Below are 24,373 nucleotides of genomic sequence, written 5' to 3' on the forward strand. Positions count from 1 at the left end.
TCTATTTGTACTGGAACATTTATTGCACGAGCATGCAAAATCCCCCACGTGCCAAATAATTTTAACCCCCCCCGTTCACTCACCCAAAACTTTTTAACCCCCCTATTCAAAACTTCAAAATTGTATGAACCCCTTACATATTTTCCAGCCCCCCCAGGTATTTCTGAACACTCCCTTAGTATATCTGTGACAATGACAATGATCGATGTACACTGTACCAATACTTACATTGTGTATTTATTTAATATCATTTATGGATGGTACACTGAGCCAGGTAAAAAGTGTTACTAATGTTGTTGTGGTGTATATACAGTGTATATACTGTTGATGTCTTCGGAGTGTTTGTAATTTGAAGTGGGGGTGTTTGTAATTTGAAGTGGGAGGGTTTATGGAGAGCTTAAAAAATATCATGAGTTGTCATTGGGAGAGTGCAAATATGATCGGTATTTACATCATAATTATTGGAAGTGTTATTATGTTTGTATTGGTTAAGTTTGGATTATATGTGGTGTGCATGGTGTGCAATGCCGACACGATGTATTTGAGATATTTGTACTTTGAAGTGGGGGAAGGCCATTTTGAGATGACCAGCCTGTGTAAGCATTACTTACAATGCTCATTTCTGACAATGCGTCCATAAGATGATAATTGCATGACAATCGCTGCGCAAATGCACGCAACGGGTTGAGTTGAACGGGTTGAGTTGAACGGGTTGAGTTGAACGGGTTGAGTTGAACGGGTTGACAATACTCACTCTGACAGTGTTAATAATGAGGATGTGTTTTCTGAGACTACTAGATTGTGTAAAGCATTTCTGACACTTCTCGCACTGGTAAGATTTCACTTTAGTGTGAGTTCTGAGGTTTCTTTCGAGATCAATATTTGCGCAAAACATTTCTGACAATGCACTGTTAATTATGAGTTACGATGTGTTATTTGAGTGTTTCTCTTTGGTGTGAGTTCTGATGTGGTATTGAAGAGCACTGGGTCGCGCAAAACATTTCTGACAATATTCACACCGCTAGGGTTTCTCTTTGGTGTGAGTTCTGATGTGTCTTTTCAGATCATTATTTTGTGAAAAGCATTTCTTACAATAATCGCACTGGTAAGGTTTCTCTTTAGTGTGAGTCATGATGTGTCTTTTGAGATGACTACTTCGCATAAAGCATTTCTGACAATACTCGCACCGATAAGGCTTCTCTTTAGTGTGAGTTCTGATGTGTACTTTGAGAACACTAGCTTGTGCAAAGCATTTCTCACAATACTCACACTGATAGGGTTTCTCTTTGGTGTGAGTTCTGATGTGGCTTTTCAGAGTACCCGGTTGTGCAAAGCATTTCCGACAATACTCACACTGATATGGTTTCTCTTTGGTGTGGGTTCGGATTTGTCGTTTGAGTTTCCCCGATTCTGCAAAACGTTTCTGACAATACTCAGGCTGATATGGTTTCACTCTAGTGTGAGTTCTGGTGTGTTGTTTTAGATGACCAAATTGTGTAAAGCCTCTCTGACAATGCTCACACTGACAGGGTTTCTCTTGAGTGTGAGTTCTGGTGTGGCTTTTCAGAGTACCCTGTTGTGCAAAGCATTTCTGACAATGCTCGCATTGGTATGGTTTCTCTTTAGTGTGAGTTCGGATGTGTCTTTTGAGATCAGAATTTTGTGCAAAGCATTTTTCACAATACTCACACTGATAGTTTGTCTCTTTAGTGTGAGTTCTCATGTGGTATTTAAGAGCAGTAGATTGTGCAAAACAGTTTTGACAATACTCACAGTGATATGGTTTCTCTTTAGTGTGAGTTCTGGTGTGTCGTTTGAGATTTCCAGATACTGCAAAACATTTCTGACAATACTCACACTGATATGGTTTCACTCTAGTGTGAGTTCTGGTGTGTTCCTTTAGATGACCAAATTGTGTAAAGCATTTCTGACAATGCTCGCACTGGTAGGGTTTTTCTTTAGTGTGAGTTCGCATGTGTCTTTTGAGATCAGTATTTTGTGCAAAGCATTTTTCACAATACTCACACTGGTAAGGCTTCTCTTTAGTGTGAGTTCTGATGTGTATTTTGAGATGACTACTTCGCGCAAAACATTGCTGACAATACTGGCACTGATAGCATTTTTCTTTAGCGTGAGTTCTGATGTGTCGTTTGAGTGTTACAGATTCTGCAAAATATATCTGACAATTCTGGCACTGATATGATTTCTCTTTCGTGTGAGTTTTCTTGTACGTGTGGCCTTTTAGATTGACAGATTTCTGAGGATATTTAATCCGAAAAAGTGTCTCTCTAGTCTTTTTGATTCTAGCAGCTCTAACATATTTGATCATATGTTTGTCCACGTGACCTTTCAACATATTGAAAGAGTAGAGGTAGATTCCACAAAATCTACAAGTAAACGGTTTTAAAAGTCTTACATTCATTTTAAATGTGTTCAGCATTGTGTCTTGGGGTAGATCTAAATATCATTCTATATTCAGCAGTTCTTTCCCCGTTGTCTTCAGTAAAGAATCGGAAAAGACAAATTAACAGTTGGTACCTAAACTGTATTGTACTCCACGTTGACTAATAATCACAGCATCTGAAAGGTAAAGAATATCATATTCCGAAATTATTACTTGTCTCAGTTGTCTGTATGGAATTCGTTTTTGTATTTTTTGTATAAAAGATTAATACCAAAATTAATACCAAAATTCCTAAAACGGCTTATGGTCTTTTCAAACGGCTGTGAAGTTCGCAACTTCCTGTTGGTTTTCCGACACTATTTTGTTACCAATTCTTTCAACCTGACTTGCCTTGCCTTGCCTTGTTTCCCTTCGCCCTCACTCTATCAGTCTTATATGTGATTGGTAACGCTACATCAAATAAATACCCAGTGAAGTGTGGAATGCCCCAAGGTTCTATTGTTGGACCCAATTAAAACTGTATATGGTCAATTCTAGCGGGAAAGCGGGACAAAATTCTCTCTATGTTAACTTTCCACTTTAAAATGTCATTAATAAAGGAAATCACGTTATTGATGGAGCATATCATGTCACGTCCAATGTGCTCTCTTTGTGCATATATGCCTTTACTAGCAAGTCATACCAGGGGACAAGTTATGATGGCTTAAATGAATTGGCGTTACCCACGAATTCAAAGATAAAGCACCATATGGCTAATAATTTTGTTACCCGCGTATCAAAAATAAAATGAAAGTTCTGAAAAATGATAAGGGAATATGCCATAAATGACTATATCATGAAACGCAGTATCGTTCTATAATTCTGAGGCCCAAGTGATTATTTTATGCAAATACGTTTTACCCATAAAATTCCATAAAATCAAATTTGACGTTACCCACATATCAACTGTTACCCACGAGTCCAGCAAATATAATTGCCATAACTTAAATTAACATTTAATGACTTGGACACTGAATTTAGTTTGACAAGCGCTTAAAATTGTAAATCGTAAAAATACGTTCACCGCTTAAAAAAGAATCTACGACGGTTTAAACTTTTGTTACCCACGAATCCCGAATAGATGCTAACCTTGAAAACAAGGAGATTGTTTATTTTAAGTTTAAATCAGCACATATTCAAGCCATGGGTATGCTATAATTTTTACAGTACTTACAGTTTATGCACCTAAGAAACGCAAATCCCAAACGGTACTATTGTACTTATAGCTTTACCCACGAATTCGGCGTTACCCACGAATCCAAGGATTTACTTGTAAATTATATGTTTCTTATGCATCTTAACATTTTGAAAACATGCTAAATAAGTTCCAAAACAGTCCTGTTTAATAGCGTCCTCTTGAAGGTATACTGAAGCTGTATCGTGAAGTTTTGATTGATTATCCTAAATTACCATTTTTGGGTAAATGCAATTGGTTAGAGAAATGGGAATCATTGAAACACAATGGAGGAATAACCGCATGATGGTTTCCAACCTTCTGTAATATTTTCTATTTTGCCGCTTACCAATACACACCTTCAAATATGTGTTACCCACGAACATTTTGGTTACCCACGAATCCCTACTTAAATTATAGTTAACAATGTATTGTATGATAGTGTTTTAGTTCATAGGAACTGTCAAACACGAGTTAATAGAATATTGCTGCATGAAAATATGGAATGATTTTACTAAAATAATAATATAAAACTGTTTGCTCTGTCTATTTGAATTTGGCAACTTTATTATTCTCAAAATTTTTATACCCAAAATGCCATAATGATCCATTCTAAATATTCCATGTAGTCTGTATTTTGATTAAAATTCATTTTAGCGCCATTGCAGCCTGAATTATTGACATACGGAAAAGTAATTTTTATTTTTATTTAAAAAAATTAATAGGAATTGCTATTTGCCAGACGCTGTTACCCACGAATCCATCCGAGATCCTCATCCTGCGACGAGATACAAAATCTAACTTTATATTTATATGAAGCATTTATTCTAATCTTTCGAAATAATACAGTAATGTTAAATGACAGCCACTTTGGAAAGAGTTTGAAGAATTGACACAATCTTAACTGTACACCTGGTTCTTTCTTAAAATCTGTAATAACCAAAATATAATAATATTTCTTTGTAGATATAATGTAATAAAATTCTATTTTACGTTCAAAGTCTTCACCGATTTCTAGTGTATGGGTCACACATAAAATATTGAAAGATATTAATGTAAGTGAAATTTTATGGCGTACAACAGGTGAAAAAGGCTTGAATTCGTGGGTAACATGCATATGCACATTTAACACTTTATTTGGTCTAGCAAGAAAAGTTAGTTTTCAATCCGATGGCACTTCGACCTGATGATTCACTAGATATGATCTTCTCATTTGATAAGTCTAGAATTGAAAAGGAAAACATTTTCAAAATGGCCCCCAGAGAGAATTTTGTCCCGATTTGGCTGGAATTGACCATATATACAGAACATACAGCTACTATTCAAAAAGCATGGTGTTGTTGATATGGTATACGTTGTAATGACACACAACTCCGCTTCATTTGATCCACCATCCAAAACTGACTCGGTTTACACAATAAAATGATACTAAATGATGAGGAAAATGTTAAAGTCCCGGGGGGGGCACTCACATTTCCCAGCTATACGGGTATGTGCCGCGGCGACGACCCCCTTTTTCAGAGCCGCTAGCCGTTCCTTAGACCCTCTGAATTCATTGATTGCCCGCTCTGAAGCCCCGAAAATTTTCTAGCCGTTCCATAGACCCTCAGATCATCGATTTCCGCTCTCATTGGCATCTTGACAGGCGTGTTTTCTGTCCTACTATTTCAAGCCCAAAAGCTACTTTTGCGAGCTCAAAAACTTCAAAGGGAATTTTCCATAAATTTCTTCCCCATTGAAACACATTGTATTAGGAGTAAGGTGAACTTTGGGCGGGATTTTGGGCTCCTTCCTGTCATGTGCTGGTCGTCGTCGAGTACGGACGTGTGTGAATTGTGCTCCGTGCTTTTTAATGTTTTAAATCTGTGGTAGTGAAGTTGTATCCTTTCCTCGTTGTATGGTGATGGTGATTCTGTGATTACAGTGAAGTACTTCTGTTGGCTACTGTGACGAGCATAGCTATATTTTTGGTTGGATTGGCGTGATTACCGAAACGTTTTTGGTGTATTTTTACGATAAAGCTTGGCTTCCGAGTTCTCCCGCCACGAACGACGACCACCACCCAACTCGTGTCTACAAGTGCATGCTGGGATTGAGACCACCACCATCTTTAAAAATCTCTCCCGAAGTTGGAGACCGGTATTTACATATAATATCACATAATTAAGCCTGCTGCTTATCTTTTAGCTTTCTAATAATTTTAACTTTTACATATGCAGTACATTATTCATCATCTTGTTGCTACACACAGCCTTGCCTGAATGTTTGGTATTTTTGATATCTCCTAACTATAATAAAGTATCATACGAATGCATGCACCACCGTCCATATTTCCCATTTACATGACGAAATAATATGCCTGGTCATCACATACTTTCTGCCTAGCTAGCTATTTTTGCATGCAACAACAATCTTCTAAACTCATTCATCTGCATAGTGCATGTCACAATTAGTGTGGTGTAGGATTATATACTGCATACCAATACCTTCTGGTGCACCCCCCTTTTTGTATTGAACAGTGCTGTTTCAGATTGTAAAGTGCATGAATAAACCGTCAAGTGTCTGTCGCTACCTGTGTGTTGGTGCCCCTAATTATCGTTAGTGGCTCTTCAGCTGTGTCACTCTTTGCTGGCGTTCTACTGTGTATGCCCCGGTCTTTGCGTGTTGCTCACAGTGAACGCATGCACCTCACACTCAACGACAGCCACACCCGTTTTGCTTGAATTTGAAATTGTCAATGTTTACATGTATATACATATGTACAAAATGCAATATAATATTATTATGTTCTGCAAAGTATGCTAGTCACTCAGCGAGCTCACTATCAAACCAGTTCCAGTGATCCTTTTTAAAGCTTCGGCTATAAAATCACTTGTGTATTTTCATATTTTGTTTTAAATCATCTTGTCACCAACCAAGGCAGTGACTTTTTATCTATTCTAGTTGCTGTGTATTATTAATCAGTGTTCTGCAGTTGTATGCCACCCTGTCATTTATCAAGTGCTTTTTAGCTTCCATATTTAATTTTAGTGACCCTCATCAGTTTGCGCCTTTGGGGCCGGCCTTTTACGCTGCCATTCGTGCGACCTTGTGCAGTGTTTTGTATTTTGCTCTTTTGCGTACTTCCGGCCGCTTTTCACTTTTGTGTGCTCTCAGTGCCCTGTGCAAAACAACTGAGGAGTGTCACTCATTTTACCTATGGTTTTGCCAACTGATTTTTTTTGTGTGCAATATATTTGTGTGATTTCAATGATCTACATGTTATTTATGCAAAACATTTGAATGCGATTTATCGTTCATTTCGTAAACTCGTCTTACATTAAAGTTTTTCTTTCCTGTTTACCATTGTGCCAAGTGCAAACAACACACTCTATCGCCATTGCCAGCTCCAGTACTGGTGCTGCTGTTTTTTCTTGCTCTATTGTCACCTGCAGCAACCCGCACGTGTGTGCGCTCACCTGTGGCGGCTGTGTGTTTTGTTTGACCTTTTACAATTTTTATCTATGATATTTTGCAAAAAAGCATTTTTTATACTGTTATGAATATATGACTGTGTCTTGACTACAGGTATTTTTGTGTACCCCTCAATTTACTGTGCTCTCACATTCTGCTGTCATTGCTATACTCTGCTTGTGCCCCTGTGTATGCTCTTTCGTTACCGGTGGTGCCTGCTCCTGCTCTGTTGCCCAAGTTTTTGCTGGGCATTTGCACCGCTGGACTGGCTCTTTGTGCTAACCAATGACAGCCGAGTGTTTTTGCAGACCTAAATTCATTTATATTCATTTAATGTCACCGTCTCCAATTTTACCTTTGCTATTGTAGAACCCTAAACTCACGGTTCTTTTTTACCTTTTTTGTGTACTTTTTAATACCCTTTGCTTGTCAAATCTAATTTTTTAAGTAGTGGGTTTTTAAAATTTTTTGATGTGTAATCCTAGTACCTTTTAATATTGGTGTCCTGAAACGCTTGTTTTACACGCACTCACCACGGTTTGTGATTGTATCACCTTTGTAGCTACACTTACCATATCATGGATAGAATTATTTCAATTCGCAATTATCAATCTACCGATACAACTATTGCAAATGACACCATGCGTAGAAGTAACAGAATTGCTAAGCCCAATATTGACAAACTGTTCATTTATGATGATGAGAAACAATCTCAAAAGCCATACCTTTTAAACAAAACTAAGGCACTCTGTAAAAAGCTTGATGCTTGTAATAGACCTTCCCTTCAACCGATCCCAAGAAATGGCGGTCAGTGGAAGTTGACTCCTAGCACCGCGACTTATGAAGCTTTTAGGTCAGCAGTCTACAGACTTTATAAGCTTTCGAACCATCATGAAAGTGATTGTGCCCAAGCTTCTCCCGTCAATGATCAATACTACACTGTTCACACCGAAGTTAAAGATAAAAGTGGTGTAACTGTTGTGGAAGAGATTCTCAGTGTTTGGAACAAACTCAAGCGTAGTGGAACGAAAGGTCAACGGCATCAATACACAATGAACTTGTACCACACCACTTCCACTATTCTTGTCAACGGCCATCATGCCACCTCTCTCTTCATAGACGATCATCTTCCCCTCATCAGGGAAATTATCCATGAAAATCCTAATCTGGATCAAGCTGACAAGAGGTTACATACCATCCTCAAAGAAAACATCAACAACGAAAATTGCCAACCTACTCATTGTGATGTGAAAACTCAGAACTATAAACAAAACAAGATGAGTACAGCTTCTGACAGTCCTAATGCCATAGACAACTCAAGGAATGCTGACACTCCAATGATCTCACTTACTTATGATCCTAGGCAGGAAAATGGCACCAAACCAATCAATTACAGAAGTGAAACTGAGCTCGATGATGCTAATATTACTCACCACTTACAGAGAACTGACAAAGCACTTGTAGCCTCTCTGATTCATCAAGCCTCTCCTGTGGAAAATAATGATGATGACTACGTGATCTCTGATGAAGAAAACGAGAATACGTGCGCCATCTGTTATTCTGATGACTGCACCATTACACTAAATGCTGCTGAATGCGTCGAATGTAGTGACAAGATCCATTTCAGTTGTGAAAAGATGAACTTCCAACAGATCAGACAATATAGAGACAATTTACATTACATCTGCTGTTCTTGTAGGACACTTGCCACTGAAACCTACATCCAAGTTCAAAGTACCCCTGATGAAGATGGCATTAATGCCACTCTTCAAAGGGAGCATGAAGCTCAAGCTAGCTACACGTGTAATGATGATGCTCCTTCCATTGACCATGCAGCATTCTACATCGATACCAATGGACATGAGACGAATGCTGATGATATATACAACACTCCAAAAAGCGAATCCTGGTATACTGACAGCAGTGAGACTAGAATTCGATCTGTCCTTGATATGGGTAATAAAAATGCCCATCCTGCCTTGCCTAACAGTAATCTCTACACCAGTTCCGATATTGCTTGCCATGCCTTACCCAATGGCAACCTTTGCAACACTGATGATAACACCGAAGAATGCATGCCTATTGTAGTTGATGTTATCAACAACGAAACCAGATCGATTGTAATTGCTAATCACGACGTTCACGACAATGATGGCAAGCCCAACCACAATACCCATCATGTCTCTACCAACGCTAATACCGAAATTGTTCTTACCAAAACCAATTGTGACTTTAATGGTGTTGATAGCAAATCTACTGCTCATTACGCCAAACCCAACAGTGACACTCTCATCAGCTCTACCAGCGGCAGGGTCACTCATGACCTGAATGACTGTGATCGCGAGCCAAATGAAAACGTTTATCTAGCTAATGCTAATCTTGATATCTCTACTAATGACATTAATAACAAGTTTTTCAACTCTGACGCAAGTATAAGTAAACCTGCTTTACTGGGATCAGACAACGAATTCCTGTCTCCAAGTGATGACACTTCCGATTATTATCTTTCCTGTGTCAAGAATCCTGAAGATGCAGCTCACGCTGCACCCAACTCAAGTGTGAATGCTGACATGGATAATGTAAACCACAGTGCCTTGCCCTGCAGTGCTTTCCCCTGGAGCGAAGATGTCATCGACACAACCGCTATATCCATGGAATGCATCGATGGTGCACCAGTGCAACCTGTTACCAGAACTGTTACTTCGGATGATAACACTGTCCCTAGTACCTCCTGTACATCCTACAATGAAGTAGCTCTCATTCGCAATGTCAGTGAAAGCGATCCTACCTTGCCGTGGGTGCTGCTGGATCACAACTCCTGCCAAAATGATGATACTTTATTGAACCAAACCACTGATGCTGCCTTTCTCGACCACATTGATACCTATGATTTCACAAATGATAGTGACAATAACACTGCCAATCTGGCCTTGCATGAAGTTTTACCAGATGCATTTCCCCCCAGCGAAGGGGAGTGCACCAGTAGTAATGTTCTCAATCTGATGATTGAAACTGACCATGTGTATGGAACCAATGCCAACAACCCGGGTCAGAAGACTTTTTCTAATGCCCCTCATCACCTGAGTCACAGTAACGTGAACACTAATAGAAACATTGCTCACAACTCGAGCTGCAGCTCATCCAGTCACCAACAACAACCTAGTTCAAGCAATGTCAAGCCTACAATGAGAACCACCAATCACAAACAGCAAAGCCTTACTGTCTTTACCAAGCAACTGAAAAAAACACCCCAAGCTCTGTCTACCAATAAGAAAATGGAACTGGAATTCCTTGCCGAATTTAAGCAAAAAAGACTTAAAGCTCGTGAAGAAAGACTCGCAATGAAGGAAAAGGAAGATAAAAAGAAGACCACTGCAACTATCACCCAAAATAAGAAACCTGCTCATGCCTATAATCATCCCATAACCAAAGTGAACACTACTAGAAGTGATGCTACAGCCAAGATGGTTTCAGATGTGCAACCTAACCCGAAAACACCTTCCACATCTACCAGCAAAAATGACGCCCAGCAGAAAATACTCCTTGAAATAGAGGAGAAGAGACTGAAATCATGGGAAAGAAAACTCTCCCACAGAGAAAAGGAGATTGAAAAGAAAACTGCTGACATCACCGATAGAAATAAACAAGTCTCTCATATTCAGTCCTACATATGTCAGCTTGAGGAGAAAATCAGAAAGGCTGAGGAAAACGAACGCCTGTACAAACTCAGACTTGCTGCGCAAACTGTAGAACAACCTGAGCTTCAGGACCAAAGCGTTAATCGTACGGAACAGAAAACCACCTACTCTAGGCCTGAGGTAGATTCGCTCACATATCTCAGCCAAAGAGTTAACAACTTGGAGTTTGAACTACTAAAACAGAGAGTGATCAAACTTGAAGGTATGGCTAACGCAAACATTTGTCAATGCCGAACTGCATGTACTCATCAAGTGCAATTGCACTGTGACAGTGGATACCCCCCAACAACTATACCAAGCACTAATAGCAGGATAACTCATGCTAGTAGCAATAGAAATGATAGTTCCAGGCATGTTGTCAAACAAGCACCAGGTGTGAATGAAAGTAGAACTTCAATGGACCCTTATGCTGTGAGCCAACGCTATCATGAGCTGCCTTCTAACTGCTACCCAAGTGATCATCTGATTGACTCAGCACGTATACCCGCTGCAGAATGTTTCTCACTCATTACCAACACAAGTAATAAAACCAGTCCAAGCACTGATGCAAATAATACTGTCAACGGACTGAAAGTGTGTCAATTAGCATCATCAACCAGTTACAAACTACCCACCCATGAAGAACTTCAACTTCTTGCACAGAAATTGCTGCGCAGATGTCGTGCAAGAATAGCTACGGAACAACAGCAAAAATATGATCAACCTTCTAGCTCCATCCTTCCAACCAGCAAGATGATGAAACTACATGGTAATAACAACATGTCTCAAACCTCTGACAATAATGACCTTCTGGCTACAATGCCCAGACCAGTAAGCGGCATAGACGCCAACCCCAATCTTAGAGCTAATATGCCATACAAAGGTGAGAGACAAAGCGGCAAGTCACCGAGTCATTCAGCGTTGCGAAATAACCAGCAGAATTACATCTTGAATTCCTTTCAGCCTGCTCACGACAGCACAAATCAGAATAAGCACCCTACGACTGCTGCAATGAATAGTACTAGAGTTAACAAAGATGCTGAATCAATGAGCAAAGATATCATGAAGCGTGAAGCCTATAGTCGGAGTATAAGAACGAATCGACCAAGATTCCTGTCTGATGTAAAACCAACCTGGCATGGAAATGGGACCGACGCCGGTGAATGTCAAGACGCCAACGGTAGGGAACATGCTGACTTTTATAGACAAGCAAGAAACCGTGCCTCTACCAGCAAACATGCTCATGGAAGAATGAGCAATATGAACCTAAGTAGAACTCTCAGTCAACCTACAGCAGGATGTACTCCTGCAACTGGCGCAATTCCTAAAAAGCCTTTTTTAGGAATGGGCAGAGCCTCCCAGGTAACACCATGGCACCAAAACTACCATTGCAGAATGTAAAAGACATCCAAATCATCACCTTCAATGTAAATAACATCAATGCCAACACCATCGCCGTACAAGACATCCTGAAGGTAACAGATATCCTTGCTATACAGGAGCATTGGTTGTTTAATTTCGAGCAGCAGAAGCTACATGAACTCGATGCAAACTTCAGAGCTGCAGCGAAATCTGTTGACGATGATAACCCAATATCCCCCTTCCAAAAACCACGTGGATACGGAGGCGTGGCCTTCTTTTGGAGGATTGAGCTGGATGGCAATACTAGACTGCTGCCCGATGGTGGTAACAGGTTGATTTGCATTGAACTTAGCACCAGTACTGTGACCTACTGTCTCATAAATGCCTACCTTCCTTGCAGAGGGAAAAGCTATACTGATGATGATTACCAGTCTGTCCTAGATGAAATTAGCGAAATCTACAACAAGTATAGCGACACACATGCTATTGTAATGATGGGTGATCTCAACGCATCACTGACTAGAGTGCCACCTAATTCCAGAGATAACCTTCTTAAGAAGTTCTGCCACAATCATAACGTATCTACTGAGGTACCTGCTATGGACACCTTTTTCCATGTCAATGGAACTGATGTCTCTCAAATTGACTACCTTCTAATTGCCAAGGAGCACCAAAGACTTCTTCAGATCAATGCTAACGTACCAAATGATGCCAACTGTAACAACGTATCTGATCATGAACCAGTGCATGCTACACTAAAGTACAGCTGCAACAAAGCGACTTTGACCAACTCCTCATCACAGCGCAATCGTAAAATCAACAGATATTCAGCTCCCAGAATCGACTGGACCAAGGTGGATAAGGACAAATATAACGAAATCATGACCACCAACAGTACCAAGATTGATCTGCGAATTGAGACTCATGAAGACCTCAGGCGTCTGATAAACTCTCTTACCAATAATATGACTAAGGCCTTCCAAGACAGTCTTACAAAACCACCTAGTAAGCACAAGAAGTCTGGGAAAGGACTCCAGGTTTGGAATACAAGAATTGGGAAACTTGTGAAGGACTGCAAAATGATGCACCATCATTGGAAGGAAGAGGGGAGACCCCTACTCAAAACACATCCTATAGTCACTGCGAGAAAAGAAATCAAAAGAGAGCTTAGATCCGAAATACGAAGATCCAATAGAGCTATCAAAGAGCAGCACTATTCTGATATCATGGAGGCTGATACTAATGACACCAAGCTATTCCACAAACTTGTCAAAATGCAAAGAGCTGAGAAAGCAGCTCCAACTAGTCTGCTAAAAATAGATGGTGAAGAACTAACTGAGCCTGATGATATCTGTGACGGGTTCAGGAAGCACTTTAGCCAACTTGCAGTCTCCAAAGATGATGCAAACTTCAACAACAACTTCAAAGAAACTTCAAAGTTCAAGGTGTCATTGATCGAAAGTGAAGCCCGTGGCAGTAAGCAAAAGATTAAACCGATAACACCTGGCGAAATCCAAAAACTTATTGCAACGTTCAAAAATGGTAAATCCCAAGATTGCTTTGGCATAACAGCTGAACATCTAAAACATGCCGGACCTAGTGTCCTCAAAGTACTTGCAAGCATTATCAATTATATGCTGGATACAACCTTTGTCCCCGACTACCTACTGAATGGAGTGTTGACACCTATCCCTAAAAAAAAAAAAGACAAAACACTTGCTGATAACTACCGTGGCATTACAGTAACACCAATCATGGGAAAGCTCATGGAGAAAACCTGGCTGAAGAGAGCAAATCCAATCTTAGCTCCCAAGCAGAACTGTATGCAACGTGGCTTTACACAAGGCTGCTCACCCTCGAATGCTGCAATGCTGTTAACCGAGTCCATTAATGAAGCACTAGAGTTAAAAAAACCGCTCTATACAACTTTCCTCGACGTAAGCAAAGCGTTCGATGTGGTAGACCATGAGATTCTTCTCGACGAACTCTATGAAGCCGGTGCTGACGGAGATTTATGGCTGACCTTTAAGCAGTTATACTCAAATCCAGTGACCTCTGTCAAATGGAACGGATTCATTTCTGACAGCTTCAAAATTCAGCAAGGTGTCAGACAAGGAGGCGTATCATCTGCTCCTATCTACAAAGTGTTTACCAATAGACTCCTCGACCAACTGTATGAACAGCACAGGGGTCATCAGATCGGCACAGTCAACATTCCTGCCCCCACATGTGCAGATGACATGGTGGTACTGTCTTACTCTCTCACTGATGCACAAGTTGCGCTAGACCTAGTCAACAACTATGCTGACGATCACAGATATAAAATAAATGCATCCAAGAGTGCTACAATCTCCTTCAATGTGAATGTGCAGGCTGACCTAGAAATAGACAGTGAAGTTATTCCTTACAATGAGGAAACGGCCCATCTAGGAATTTGCCGGAATACTAGTAACACTCTTGATGTTGATGCCAGAGTCCAACTGGCTAGAAGAACTATGTATGCATTAATGGGTGCGGGGCTCCATGGAAGGAATGGCCTTGCGCCACATATATCTCACCACATCTGGTCAACTTATGCCCTACCTAGAATGTTGTACGGTCTTGATGCCATTTGCTACAAGCAGGCCGATATCGACAAACTTGAGAAGTTTCAGCGTAAGATACTACGGCAACTCCAATTTTTGCCAAAGTCACCAGCCCCTGCGAATGCTGCCGTCTATGGCCTACTAGGTGCAAAACCAGTCGAAGCCTGTGTTGACGCTGCCATTCTTTCACTTTTTGGAAGCATAGCTAGAGATATGAGCTGCACTGAAAGAGAACTCGCTATCAGGCAACTTGCTGTTAAATCATTCAACAGCAGGTCATGGTTTATGAAGGTGAGGAAAGTGCTTAACAAGTATCATTTACCATCAATCTATGATGTCATTGCTAACCCCCCTGAGAAAAACAAGTGGACTTCTCAAACCAGTGGAGCTATCAGTGCTGTTTGGAATGAAAACATGCAAAGTGAAGCACAGATGAAATCATCTCTAAACCATATTAACACTAGCAATTTTCAAATAGGCCACCCACACCAAGTATGGACAGCTCTTTCCACTAATCCCCGTGAGGCGACTCATGCCAGCATCAAAGCCAGACTGCTGACCAATACATATGTGCTCCAGTGCAACAGAGCTAAGTTCAACCAGTACAAGACCAATGACACTTGTCTGATGTGTGAGATAGAACCCGAAGACAGATGTCACTTTCTTATCAGATGCACCGAACTCAACCAACAGAGATCTTACTACATGAAACTGCTTAAGCACGAGCTGCTCATGATCTGCTCTCAAAGTGAAGTTGATACAGTCTTCAGCAACCAGAATCTTCTGCTCCAGCTCATTCTGGACTGCTCCCATCAAGTTATTAGAAGGGCCATGACTTCAGAGTTTCAACTTGCTGAAATTGTGGAACCTATTAGCAGGAAGCTGTGCTTCGCGCTCCACAGACAACGTAGCATGCTCTTGGAGAACCTGTCTAAACCTTAGTGTTTTTATATGCATCGTATTTAAAGTCTGGAGACCTATGTTTCCTGACACCCAATTTGACCCTTTGTGTACATGTATTCTAATGTTTGCTGAACTTATATTTCTATGTATGTTTTATCATGTTTACATGAATAAGGTTCATTGTATATTTCTATACCATGTACTGACTCATATTTATATTTATATAATTGTGGTTCTTGTGTTTATTCATGCACCCCAGCACGTTATATGGTATTTATTGTATCCCCTAAAGTGTGCCAGTGTTTGTACTATTGTGCTTTTTGCATAATCCCAATGACATACATGTTGTATTGCAGTTAGGCATCCACAATAATGCATGCCCCTTGCAAGGGCTCTCACAAACTCACATTTTTGCATGACCCTAATCAGATGCTCAATATTATCATAAACTCACACTCCTCCGTTGCATCTGCATTATTGCTCCTCACCTGAACTTTCCCTTGCCTGGAGGTGTGCAGTGAGCCTAACAATTGAGTGTTTAATGGTGGTGGTCGGTGAACTGTGGTGAAACCAGTGACAATTGTTATTTGTTGTTCTACATGTAACTTTTTACGCTATATCAGCGGTGCGCCTGAACAAAAGGCGGGATCTCCCATACAGGATACAGGATACAGGATACAGTGGCAACACTGGTTTGTTGTTAAACAGCACTGCACTGTCGAGTGCCTGCCGCGATGCCGATGCCTTCAGCTGATGAACATTTTGCTAGAAATAAATGATTTTGAGATCTCTTTTGGGAATAAAATTGCCAAATATGAGAAAAAGTACCTCAAATAATTGTGTGCACATCCTTGCAGCTAGCCATAACAGTGAATTAAAAGGTAATTTACGATCTACTGGTCTAGTGGAATGGTGTCAAATTCTGCACACTTCACTCAATCATCTCATGCAGTTCAATGTAGTCAATGTTTTACTTTTCGGCACTGAAAAAAAAAAATATTTTTGTGGGTTTGTTTTTATGGTGGGCTAATATGTAGTGCTACTAGCTGCTGCTATAATTATCAGTAGGCTAATAGCATAGATTGTTGAGATGCTTTGCTGAGATTTTCATCGTAATAGGCCAAACAGACCTATTTTGCATTAATGGTTTTCCTGATTTAATAATTTAATGCACAATTCAAAGTGAAATCGATTCCTTCAAAAATCTGTGGCAAAAACGCAACAAAATTGAACCCTGGTTTGCCTGCATGGTTTAGTTGCCGAGATTTTTCAGATTTTGGCGGCTGATCAGTTCCCAAGACCCCCCTTTTGGCCGGTCAAACAGTTCCCAAGACCCCCCTTTTTGACCGGCCGATCAGTTCCCTAGACCCCCTTTTTGGCCTGCCGATCAGTTCCTTAGACCTCAAGTTCAAACTGGCGGTGGCACACCCTACCCAAAAAAATTGAGTGCCCCCGGGTTAAAGTTCAGTGTAAATAAAATATGCGGTCATGATTGACTATTGTACCTTGACTTCAAATGTAATTGCTTTGAGCATAACAGCTAGGCAGGAACAATTAGAAATTTGGGCTTGGTGGTGTCCGTGGTGATCGCAAAATAAACATCAAAAGTACAAAGTCACACGATTGATAACCATCTGCAACAAATAAAAAAATGACGGACATATTTAATTGAGAATTCCTAAAATACAAACAAATAACCTAGGTACTTGTTTTCTTCATAGGTTTCATTTGGTATTCAGTTGGGCATAAACACAGATATTGAATTCTGTACCACACTACTACTTGAATAAGTTTTTACATTATGAATAGAAATAATGAACATCACAGTTGCATTGCGGAAATCATCATTATACTGTAACAAGTTTGCCTCATTTTTCAGTGAAAAGGTTTCAAATATATATAAGTGTCTTGAAAATGATGTTGTTGAGTTGTGTAATGAGACCTCCACTAATGTGAACCCTAATGTGTTCTCTCACGAATTTCGATGTACTGAGTGAGAATGATGTTCTTGAGTATGTTCAGAAATCACCTGCCAAATCGTGTTGTCTTGATCCCATACCCACATGGTTTATTAAGCGGCATCCAGACATGTTTGTTCCAATCATAACAAAAATCACAAATGATTCCCTGATGACCGGCGCTTTCCCAGAATCCCAGCATGCTTGAAACAAGCAATTGTGACCCCGCTAATTAAGAAACAATTTCTCAACCCTGAAACGCTAAAGAACCAGTGTTCTTAGTAGGGTGGTCACATGAAAATTTCAAACCCACCCCTGGAATTACTTTTTTCTGTCAGGATTGTTCCTTCTGCAAAATGATTTAAAAAACCGGTTGAATCAACTCAATCGGACAATCCGTTGCGAAGATACAGCCTTTTAAAGATTCACAAAATTGGCCATTTTTACCCCATTTTTAGGAAAATCCTGATTTTGTCATAAATTTGCATATTCATGAAGCGATAATTGTGGGAATAAAGCCAAAGAAGCCATGAGATGTATTGTTTTTGTTTATTTAATGTTCATTTATGCAAATATTAAAAATCCAGGGTCATAATTGCTATATTTGCTTCTTTACAACATTTTTAAAATGGCTGAAATCACAAAAATAACTCTTTTTGCCAGGACTTTTAAGGTAAATATGTGTGATTTTCACCATTGAGGGCGCTATTATGTGCCAATTATGACCTTCAAAGGCCTGTATTTCCTGAACTACACAACCAAATTGTCTGATTTTTGCACAGAATTTTGCTCTGAGGGTCTAGATTGTAAAACTGAATATAGCATAATTGTACATCTTTGGGAAAATAATTTTATTTGATGACAAAAATTTATTTTGTGCGTAACTTTTTATGCGTGACCGCACAAAAATGCTATATTCACCTTCATTACGAGCAGAAAATTTTCTATCTAATTAGGTAGTCGGGTTTGCACAGAAGTTACTAGGAGACAAATTATATGGAATTCAAAATGCCCAAAAGTTTTCCAACTGCTGCAGAATCTGTTACAATTTCCACCATACATTTGTGTATGTAGGTAGGGGTACACACAATAGCTAGCATTGTGGCCACCCTATTCTTAGTCGGTTAATTAACCTCAATCTTACCGGTTAATTAACCGGTTAATTAACCGCATCATATTTAACCGGTGGTAAAATAGGTTAATTATGAATTTTGAATAATTCTGATGCTTTTTTAAGTTTTAACATTTTAATATCACTTCATTCACCAGAAATTTTAAAAGTAAGATTGTTCTCTAGTCCTAGAGTGTCATGCAGCACATCATAGACCATATGCAGACTATATCATGGTCTATGAGGCATGAGCACATGTACAAATCCATGAGGGGTGGTTCTTTGAAAAAATTTCTGTGCTTTTTGGGAATCGCACATTTTCCCTGTCCTTACCCATAAATATACCAAAATTGCTGAAAAGGTACCCCAAAACCGTGGCACATCCCCGTACACATTCAACCAGGCAGAGCGCCACCTGTTGTACAAGTACCCAAAAATCCACAGCAGAGTGAACAGATTATACCATTTTTGCCCACAATTGTTTCAACCAAAAAATAGAAAGTTGATAAAAATTAAAATGTATGTGAGTTGCAGACTTACAGTGTCATTGTGCGTCAGTGTGTCAATGAATACATTTTTTTAAACAGGGTGAACTGATATTATAAGTTTATATGAAAAATTTTTAACTTTAAAACTTTAAAATGGAATGTTTTAAAGATAAAGGTGGACAAGCACACTTCATCTGCTCATGTTAAATGCTTGCACAATGTTCTTCAGTATGATGGCATATTGAATTCCGAGCTCGGATTTATATTTTTTCAACCATAATTAATCAATCTTACCGGTTAATTAACGTTAATTAACCGGTTAATTAACCGCCATTTATAATTAACCGGTTAATTAAGAACACTGTAAAGAACTACCGCCCTGTTTCAAACATTCCTTATGTGTCCAAGGTAATTGAGATCCATGTCATCAAGCAAATCTCTGCTATTATGGAGAGCAATGAACTTTGTGATCCTTTACAGTCAGCGTACAGGCCTCTCCACAGTACGGATCGAGGCAGCGCTATTTAAAGTGAAGAGTGACATCATGCAACATCTTCCCAAGCGTGAAGGCGTGTTTTTGGTCCTTCTGGACCTTAGCGCAGCCTTTGATACTGTGAATCATTGTGCTCTCCTAAACAGACTTACCAGTGACTACTGCTAATCTGAAAAAAAAATTGAATTTTACTTATTTTTATAAAAAATTTAAAAAAAAATTGGTCAGGCCTTAATCTGAGGAGCGGGCGGTGGAGGACAAACAAAGAACTTTTTTTTGGCCCTATCAGGACAAATGCGTAAAAAGTGAATATGTCAAAATTGCGCAATTGCGCGAAAAATTGCGCAACTTTTGAAGAAGTTTTGAAAATAGCAAAATAGCGCAATTATCACTAGAGTGAAGAGGTAAACTGCAAATGACAAAATTTCACGCCAAATTGCGCAATTACCCTTAAGTCATATTTGATAATTGCAATAATTTCAACAAGTTAGTTCATAATTGCGCTAATTTCAAATGTGGTTGATAACGCGATTACTTTTAAAGCCAGTTTTGAAAATAGCGAAATAGCGCAATTACCACTAGAAGAGGTTTCATAATTGCGCTAATTTTGCACTATTTTCATTGAGCATTTTGAAAGCATTTTGCGCTAATTTCAAAATGTGGTTGATAATTGCGCTATTGTCAACTAGTTATTCTCATAATTGCGCTATTTTCATTGAGTATTTTGAAAGTTTCATAATTGCAACATTTTGTTCATTATAATTGCGTTAATTTCAAAATGTGGTTCATAATTGCGCTAATTTCAACAAGTTATTCTCATAATTGCGCTATTTTCATTGAGCATTTTCACAAAGTTTCGTAATTGCAACATTTACTTCATAATTGTGCTAATTTCAAAATGTGGTTCATAATTGCACTAATTTCATCAAGTTATTCTCATAATTGCGCTAATTTCAAAGCATCACATTGATTAGCAGTCAGTGTTGCTATTCTTTGATACTATCGCTATTGTCAGTTCAAGCACCTTCATGCAAATTTCAGCATAAGAGAATTAAGAATTTATTAACATCCGTTGTAAAAAATTGCACCGCTTTCCGACCAAAAAAGCGATAGTTAAAGCACTCTAGCATCGAATGCGTAACTATCGTGTGCAAATTGAAGCTAGATCGAGTTCTTAAGTATCAAACATATGATGCTGTAAAACAATGAAAACTATAAGGGACCGTTCACAAACACTTGTAAGGGGGGGGGGCCTTATGCAAACAAATTTTATCGCGAAAATTTTCAGCCCCCCCCTTTACAGACCTTGACAATTTCAGGGCCCCCTAGTCACGATTTTACGTTGTCAATATTACTTTCGCATGGACGGACATTTTTTTGCAGGCTCGCTAGGATTCTAGCGAGTAGATTTCTTGCAAGATTTGGCTTATTTACCATCCAATTTATATCCTTCAATGTACCTGTATATTGTTAGCATATCAAGCGCAGTCAAAAAAAGTTTTTTGATGTTTCTGATCGTCTCAGTGTACAAACGGCGTACACGAGACTGGCAAGCTAGTCTAGCCCCCCTTTTTGACATGAAAATTATGGGTCAACCCCATAGAAAAGCATATAAACTCATTTTTTCCAGGAAAATTTGTGGTAATTTTTTTCAGGGCCCCCCTTTGGAGGGTCAAAAATTTTCAGGGCCACCCCCCCTTTCTGCATCAGGGCCCCCCTTACAAGTGTTTGTGAACGGCAAAGGTGGCGGAACCGGGGGGGCCAGGGGGCCAGTGGCCCCTCCACTTTTTTGACTGGGGGGACCTGGCCCCCCACTTTTAACCCATAATGTGCTGTGTGTTACATGTCTGGGTGAACATAAATAATCAAATCTCTATTCTAGACCTTAACATGCTTAAAGAAAGTGTAAAAATTATCAGTCCCAAAACAACGCCAAATATGGATTAAAAGACCTTTGACCTTGGATGTACAACAGCATGTTTAGACTATGCCATAGTCGATTTTTGATAAATAAAAATGTTATTAATCATGATGAACGCATTCAGTTGAACTCGAAATTATACTGATATTTAGTACATCAAAATACTACGGTAGTATAAAATGGTTATGAAAAAGTTTAGGCTATATAATTATATTTGTGACAGTAAAAGTAAAGTATAGGCCCTACGTAGGCTTATATTATTGAATGCAACATATCATAATGGCATAATTATAATGACACTTCAATACTGAACAATTCTAATTTTAGAATCTGCCAGTTTATTATCTGAAAAACCGACTATGGACTTTCACTTTTAAGCAGAACTTTACCCCGGGACTCACACACTGTCAATCATACTTGTTTATCAATAAAATCTAACCACAAGACTAAGCATGGTGGTACAATACGTGCTAGATGCATACGTTCATCCACCAGCACAAAAGCGCCGCATTCCCTAGATAGTTGTGTACCATGTATAGTTATAATGGTACCGGGTAATGGTACCAGTACGCGTCGGGAGGATTTAAACAATAACGAGATCTGGGCGACCAATCACAAGCCAGATTCATTTTTAAAGATGCATTACATCATCACCAATTTTAGTTAGGCCAGAAATTGGCCTAACTCTCAAAAGAGCAAAGTCAGTAGTCCACTTGGGAAGCTAACAAACAGAGGCGTGACGGTGACTGAAAAGATCAGTTGTGAAAATCTATCAATTGTGCACTCATTAATTAAATCAGAGTTTTAAGCTTAAATGTAATAGCCAGAGTAGTGCACAATTGGCAAGTGGACTACGGAGAAGTCTACAGCATGTTATGATCTAATGGGAAACTGTGCACATCAACAAACACCATTTCTATCAAAAAGGCAACGGCCGATATAATTTGAAACCACATAAATTACTAGAGTTGGTTCTTCTCTTGGATTTGGACCAAGCTTTAGAATATCGACTGTTGCGTTTTGAAATAAAACAAACCAGAAATTTATCACCCATTGTAAAAGATATGGCACATGTACCGAATACATGTACATACATTGGCTGACCTTGTGGATTTCCTGGCCCAGCCATGCTAACCACATGAGATTATACGATTAACCTAGTGCAGCTATTGTCATAGCAGGGTATTATTATGTAATACTCCTGATCCATATTTGGCGCTCTCTTGGACTGATTATGCACAAAAATGGCTTCAATTGGACCTTCATTTTGCAAAATTTTCCAACTCCCCTGTATCAGGACACCAAACACTAAAAGCAATAATTTATACAATTATAGTGAAAACTTATCCACGAACGGCTTCAATTTGGGCCTTCATTTAACCCATTTTCGGATTTTTCAAACTAAAATTGTACACAATAATAGTGCCAGAATGGTCCACCAAATGGCTTAAATTGGGCCTTCATTTTGCAAAAGTTTCTCACACCCCCCTGCGTCGCGCAAGCGCGGCCATTATTTCGATTTTTTACATCACCCTGACTGCCCCCCCACACACACACTTTCAAAATCGTTCCGCCGCCCCTGGTGAACGGTCCCTAAGCTAAGCTTACCACATTTTTACGTACTGGATGACCATGTTGACAGCCAGCCCAACAACCACATGACCATTATTATTTAATTTATTATCAATTTACCTGTCTCCAGAAGTATAAATGAAGAAAAGACAAGATTAGCGCATCACGAAGTTGGCGAAAGTTAGGCTGTAATTTTGCAAGACAAAATGTAAACAATTGTGATTATTAAAGCTTTAGTGCCAGGATAAACTCCCGGATAAACGGTAATCGCTGATTTCCAACCGCCGGACCGACTTCATGAATAATTAATTCGATGACGTACATAACAGGTTTTCGAGTATCATTACATGTAATGTACCCTGGTGTACCCACAGATTACCAGTCATTATTCGCCACTTGCACGGTTCCGCCATTATGCACTATATGCGGGAGAGCCTCGAACTGGCAGCATACATGAAAGGAAGAATTACGTAACCTTACACAGAATGTTATATGACTGGTTCAATTCCCATTCATGTATGCTGCCAGTTCGAGGCTCTCCCGCACATAGTGCATAATGGCGGAACCGTGCAAGTGGCGAATAGTGTGGTGCTCGGTGGTGTATTTTGCATTGATGTCTAAATCTACGATTTCGTGAAATGATGGTCTGCGGGAGGAAACTCTTAATATATATTTATTTTATTAATTATAGGGCCTAGACCTAGACCTACATTTATTTATTTATTTATTTATTTATTTTTTTATTTATTTATTTATTTATTTATTTATTATGTATCTATCAATTATTTATTAAATGTTAATTAATTAATTAATTAATTTATTTATTTATTTATTTATTTATTTATTTATTTATTTATTTATTTATTTATTTATTTATTTATTTATTTATTTATTATCTATCAATTAATTATTAAATGTTAATTAATTAATTTATTTATTTAATTTATACTAGGCCTATCCCTATACTTATGGTACTTATGTATCTATTTATTTGTTTGTGTGTGTATTTATTTATTTATTTATTATGTATCTATCAATTATTTATTAAATGTTTATTAATTAATTTATTTATTTATTTATTTACTATGTACCTATCAATTAATTATTAAATGTTAATTAATTTATTTATTTATTTATTTAATTTATAGGGCCTATGCCTATACTTATGGTACTTATGTATCTATCAATTAATTATTAAATGTTTATTAATTAATTTATTAATTAATTAATTAA

General features: G+C 38.8%; 1 protein-coding gene across 1 annotated transcript; it reads right to left on the minus strand.

Annotated features, from left to right (window-relative positions):
- Nucleotides 1-208: 208 nt before the first annotated feature.
- LOC140144904 (uncharacterized) lies at nucleotides 209-23,363 on the minus strand. Its single transcript, XM_072166702.1, has 3 exons — nucleotides 23,261-23,363; nucleotides 17,103-17,231; nucleotides 209-2,580 (listed from the first exon to the last, which is right to left on the minus strand). The coding sequence occupies exon 3, from the start codon at nucleotides 2,438-2,440 to the stop codon at nucleotides 1,022-1,024; it is 1,419 nt and encodes a 472-aa protein (XP_072022803.1). The 5' UTR covers nucleotides 2,441-2,580; nucleotides 17,103-17,231; nucleotides 23,261-23,363; the 3' UTR covers nucleotides 209-1,021.
- Nucleotides 23,364-24,373: the final 1,010 nt, after the last annotated feature.

Source organism: Amphiura filiformis, unplaced genomic scaffold (genome assembly GCF_039555335.1).
Source record: "Amphiura filiformis unplaced genomic scaffold, Afil_fr2py scaffold_96, whole genome shotgun sequence".
NCBI classification, from domain to species: Eukaryota; Metazoa; Echinodermata; class Ophiuroidea; order Amphilepidida; family Amphiuridae; genus Amphiura; species Amphiura filiformis.

Bases quoted from the DNA above. Each gene is read 5' to 3' on its own strand.
- LOC140144904 (XM_072166702.1), bottom strand. From the start codon at position 2,440: ATGCTGAACACATTTAAAATGAATGTAAGACTTTTAAAACCGTTTACT.